The 5,982-nt window shown below is 43.6% G+C and overlaps 1 protein-coding gene across 2 annotated transcripts in view; it reads right to left on the reverse strand.

Annotated features, from left to right (window-relative positions):
* The window catches only part of ANXA4 (annexin A4), a 72,742-nt gene that overhangs the window by 41,388 nt on the left and 25,372 nt on the right, over nucleotides 1-5,982 (reverse strand). For both annotated transcript variants that reach the window (XM_018554408.1, XM_018554409.1), the window contains exon 3: nucleotides 2,318-2,405. In XM_018554408.1, coding sequence (XP_018409910.1) covers nucleotides 2,318-2,405 — 88 coding nt within the window. The remainder of the gene's footprint in view (nucleotides 1-2,317; nucleotides 2,406-5,982) is intronic.

The following is a 5,982-nucleotide window of genomic DNA, read 5'->3' on the forward strand; positions in this document are numbered from 1 at the left end:
CAGGGGTGGCAAACACAAGGCCCGCGGGCCGAATCCGGCCCGCTGGACCTTGTAATGTGGCCCGCACAGCAGCCAGGGCCGGTCCGCTATGCCGACTCTGTGCAGAGCAGTGTCTACTGTGTGGTAGCGAGCAGAGCCGCCACTACCACAAAGTAGACACTAGAGGGCGCTGGTGGGGGAGGCCAGAGAAACACCTCCTCCCCCAGCCCTCTCTACTCTGTACTCTTTCCGGAGCTTGTTGGTGCTGTTCCTGCAGCCTGCGCTGTCCCGGTACCGGCCAAGATATTAACATATGAATGGGCTGCGTTAATTTGCATATCAATAAGATAAGCCGCGGCCCATTCATATGTAAATATCACGGCTCATTCATATGCAAATCGCCGCCCCTCCCCCGCTGCTAAGGAGCATGCGGTGTGCATGCGTTTACAGGGAGCTGCTGTCACCTGATCATTAACTTGACTAGGTGACAGCTGTCACTTGAAAACGCCAGATTAGGGATTTCTGCTGCAGTCTGAGCAGTCTCCAATAAAGTTTCTTGTGGATGTTTTCAAGGCTAGTTATTACTTAAATTATTATTAAAACCAGTAGCAACTGAATGCAGAGGCAACTATTTATGATAATAAAGAGTAGATGCATAGTCCTATACAACCGGCCGTTTGAGGGTAACCATACTGCTGATGCGGCCCCCGATGAATTTGAGTTTGCCACCCCTGGGTTAGAAGGAAGGTAATCCAGCAAGTTGAAAAGCTGAACCAGGACACGGTATTCTTCTTGGCTATGCAGTATGGCAGATATATGTATATGATAAGAATCTGTGATCAGAGTCACAGATCTTTGGCAGGTAAAATACGCATATTATCTACTGTTAACACATAGATGTCCTAACTGTGTATGTTGGCTGCACATGGAGTTCCTCTTCAAGATAAGCATAGACATGAGATGGGAGCCACTACTTTTAACCATTTTCATTAAGATTGTAAAATAACCTTAAGTCTAAGGAGTAATCAGTTGTCCATTGGCTAACTTCTGTCATAAAAGTGGGTGGACAGGCAGAAAGTAGCTCCAATCCCAGCAATGACATTGCCTACCAGTGGTGCCCCACCCCCCTTTCCCCACTCTGCATTACATGAGCACAAGTCATTGAGACACGCTGGCTTAACCAACCTTTTTTCAGTCAAGAACAATCTTTAAAATTATGTAAAATCTCAAGGGACCCAAGTCTGAAATGTCATGAATGTTAAAGGCGGACCCTACGCAAAAACACAAAAAAAAAGAAGTGGTGTCCCCCCTTCACATCAGAATTCCCCTTTTTACATCAGAGTTCCCCTTTACATCATTGTCCCCCATCTCATCAGAGCCTCTTCCTTTCATGTTAGCAGCTCTCAGTCCCCCCTTTCACATCAGAGTCCTACCATCGCAGATTTTCAAGGCACCCTGGCTGAGATAGGCTGGTTAAGCCAAGCCTTTGAGTGAATGGAAGGGTTAGCTTGGACATATCAGTCAGATCATGCCTGAACACCCAGCTGTGTTGGAGCCTGAAATGTTAAAAGCCCATAGTGCTGCAGACCTCAACATTTTTTTAAATCTTTGCTGTGTGGTTTTCCTGTGGTTGCTTTGCATTCAACTCTGGAAAAAAAAAAAATCTCCAGTTCCTTCTTTAGGGTGGCTCTATCCCTTTGCAGGGTCCCATTGAGCAACCTCTGCATGTGTACTCCTGGCTGGGTCTGCAGCTGGTGTTCCTACCTTGTGTGCACCCTTACATTCAATAGTACAAGAAGACTACAGCAGCAATTCACTCCCTTGCACCTTCCTCTTCCAGCAGCAGCTTGAGTCTGAGCTGTCCAAGCAACTAGTACCAACTAGTGACATGCCTAGTGCACACCCTTCCCGAGTGGTGGGTAGTGGCGCACAGGAGCTCTATATCCAGCACCACTGATTAGTTCAAAAAGTGCTAGAAAAAACAATACATTTTAAAAAATACTGAAGAATGTTTCACTCCACTCTTTACTGAAGAAAAGAGTGGATTGAGAAAAAACAATGCAGCAGCATTTAATACAGATGAAACTCGAATAATTAGAATATCGTGCAAAAGTAGTTTCTGCAAAAGGGGCCCAAACCAAGTACTGAGTACATATGCATGCTTGTACTTTTCAGGGGTCCGATATTGTTCTATTTGACAATCCTTGTTTTATTCATTGCATGTAATAATCTACTTTTTTGAGGTTGTGGATTTGGGGTTCTTGGGGTTTTCATGAGCTGTAAGCCATAATCATCACAATTATGACAAATCACGGCTTGAAAATGTCCAGCCACTCACCCATCCCTTTCATGGCAGTCCGCAACTTCTGGACATCGTCAGCTGCATTGAAGTTTGGGTAAGGTTTGATGGTTCCTTTAGATCCAAACTGTGGACATGACATATATTTGAGTCAGTTATCAGTACGAAACATCACAGGGTTGTTGGAACTAAAATTCGGTGTTACATGTGAAAGAAATGTGTGCTATGTAACCAGCAAAGATTTGTTGGTTTCTGTAAACTTATGAAGAATGAAAGGCAAGTACATGTGCCCTAAAACTATACACATTAGATGTAATTTTGTATATAGCGCCATAAGTGCCTTAGTATTTCTTTATATTAGCTTCCTTTACATGCTTGCTGAGCAGACTGAGAGCCAGCAGTGTGAGTCAGTCAAGTTCTAATGTACTGCACGATGTTGTCAATCAATAGCAGCCATCTGATAGGAAGAGAGCGTGATGGCCTCATCCTTTATTGTTTAATCATCAGGCTAGGGAAAAATTGGTGCTCAAGATGTAAAGCTTAACCAGATCACTGACCTGGTTGAACTGTCCGGCAGGGATGTCTGAGTGGGAAGACTGGCCGAACACAATTGCAAATCTTTTGGCAACATCTGCCTTTCCATGGTTATTGTCTCAACCTGTGTGGTAGATGCTGGGGTATTTTCCCAATATTTATAAGAACTGAAGAAGTGGCTTGTAGAAGCTACAAGTGTCTTCATAGACCAGTTGAATGCGACCAACTACTACCGTGCAAAATGCCAAATACATACTTACTTATAGCATACTTTAATGGACATATATTGGCAATATGGGACAGACAGACACAGCTGAAGGAGAGCTACAGACTCAGGTCTGGTTACGAACCTGCACTATTCAGTAGAAATGCAGAGACGTCTATGCTGAACTGGCCAGTCCATACCCTACTGTGCAAAATGCCAAATACTTGCCAATACCATAATTTAATGGACATAGAGCACAGTTCTCCACCCATTTCTAGTGAGTCACATGTTCCTCCATCCTTGGAAGTACTGAGAATTAGTCATGTCTGTGGGCTTGGTTGGAATAGAATTTACCCAAGATTGCCCTTGCAAAACTGTGAGACACATCCACCTGCAAGCCCAGAACACTGCAGCCAGAGCATTCCCCAACCCGCAGCTACATGTCCCGAAGGGACAGAGGAAGTTCTGGCTGTAGGTCCAGGCTCAGGAAAAAATTAGGTTTGTATCAAACCCACACACATACCTACTGGGTAGCTTTTGCTCCCTTCTGTTGGCTGAACTCAAGTTGTGCTGGAGTGAAGGGGAGCGTGTGCTGGTGGCGGGGCTGCTATTAAAGCATTAGTTTGCTTTACAAGATACATTGCTCAGTGCTGGGAATATGCATGCGTTTTCTTTCTCATGAATGATGACTAAATGTTATGCTGATTTTAAAATGGAGGAACTGCAAATATTAGCACGTCATCAGTTATTGGGCAGCCGGAGGGACTGGAGAGATACAGGTTTCCTCCCGGAAGGTTACATATGTTTACATTACTTTCAGCAGTTTTCCTCGGAGACTGACAGCTGATATTTGCATGGCCCTACATGAAATCCCTTATGTACTCAGCTGGAAGATCCCTCCAGCATTGCAGCGTCTGTGTGGAGCTTTAGAAGGATTACAGCAGGGCCAGGAAGCCTTCCACATATCTCTGAGGCATAAATTACCACCTTCAGGTCTTGTTGTGGGACATGACATGCTGTTACATGGCAACAAATCTTAAATGCATCAAACTTGATTCAAAATAAACATTATCTTATACAACATTAATGTGTAGATCACTGTTTATGATAAGAGATGGCTTAACCATGTCTCAGTTCAGCAGTGGCCCCCAGCCTGTGGGCCTGGGGAGAAATGTCTCAGACACATTTTTGATGTTACTCAAGGCAGCCTCTCATTAGGTGCTCGGTACCCATCTGTCTGAACACCTGCCACATTCTAAAATTCATATATGGAAGACAAGCAAATGTGTTATTTATAAAACTGCAATCATGAAAGCAAAGATTAAATTAAAGCTGAACTCCAGACACAATAACTTTTATCTAAATATCCGCCTCAATAACCACAAAGGCCATACAGTACATCCAGCTTGTGTACACCTAATGCCTTAGTACACCCACAAGTTATGAACTTGTAGACGTAGCTGTGACATCATCACTGTGCTGTGCATAGCTTGTGCAAAGAGCAGACATGTGGGAGGGACCCAGCAGGCCCCACCTACTACGGAAACTACAGAAGGGGCAGATCCAAGACCAGTCACCCTGCACAAGGAGAGAGAGAGCAGCAGTGAGCTGTCCTTATTACAGGAAGCTCCAAGTTTCGCACTGGATTACTGCTCAGATCTGGAAGAAATACACAAATCTCACCAAGAGAGGAAAGAATAGAATACACATGACTCTTGTATTTAGAGGACCTTTGCTTATCCTGGAGTTCAGCTTTAAACAACAACTGCCTACAAACTGTTTGCCATCTGTAAAATTGGGTGAGAGGACCATTGCCATGAAAACAAGCAGTTCTAACCAGCCCATAAATTGAATACTGCACTAGATGTCCCAGTGACCACCTGAAAATGGGTCACTTATTAATGTCCAGCATGTGGACTGTGCTATTCATTTGCAACTGCATTTTCTACCCAATGCATATGTAGTTTTAGGTGTATGGGGTTTTTAAATATTTTATTAAATTGAAAACATTATGTTGTAAGATATACAACATAGCTCTCTAGATCGGAAGGTGCCATGTGCCAACTAGCCATTTTTCCTACCAACAACGTAGAGGAGAACCCATTCTTAGTGCTCCTGACCGTTTCTACACTTGGTATGTTCAAAAAAATACACTGAACCATTGCACACAACAAGAACCTCCAGGTTTGTAGACACGACACCAGTCTAGTTTTCCTCTCCACCAACCTTGGTGTACCAGAACGAAATATTGACCCAATTTTCAGAGTGGAGAACCTGGCACTGCCTCCTCCCAACACCTAAGCTTTTATCATTGTGATGGGCAACCTCATAGCCCAGTAGCTAGGATTAGGCAAATTTTCCTTCACCTCAGGCCCCTTCATAAGTCTCTAGATAACCAAGCAATCATTACAGTGGTGCTCACGGTGCTTCCACTCCAGTGGCATCACTTCCTCACTCTGATAAAAAAAACAGCTGAACCATTGAAAGGAGCAGGGCAAACCAGTGCATGGAACCACTGTGCTTATTGCCAGTTGACCTTAAAATGTATTTCCACTTTCGCAGCCAAAATCCCATTCACATACTGTAGCATAAGCTAAAAAAAAAAAATGAAATTGCTTCCTGTATTTTAAATTGCTTTTACTTGGGTTGGTGTTTTAAGGGTTAAAATTTCTTCTTCCATTTCTTTGAAACGTTAGGAGGGGCTGTAAGGGGTGAGTCACCTTGTCCATTGAGAGTTGCCTTGTCAATGTATGTTAATAAAGCTTATCAGATTAACACAATCCTCAAATTTCAGTCCCAAGACTTTCCATTGAGATAGACCACTGTGAAAGGGCTGAGAAAAACCTGCAATCAGCCATCCTGCCTGATTTAAAAAAAACATCTAAAAAAGGTAAGAATTTTATTTTAGTTGTCTTTCAGTATGTGTGTGTGAATAGGAACACAAACATATGGAGGGAGGGGGGGG

The sequence above is a fragment of the Nanorana parkeri genome, unplaced genomic scaffold, assembly GCF_000935625.1.
Source record: "Nanorana parkeri isolate BGI_ZX_2015 unplaced genomic scaffold, ASM93562v1 scaffold157, whole genome shotgun sequence".
In the NCBI taxonomy this organism is placed as follows: Eukaryota; Metazoa; Chordata; class Amphibia; order Anura; family Dicroglossidae; genus Nanorana; species Nanorana parkeri.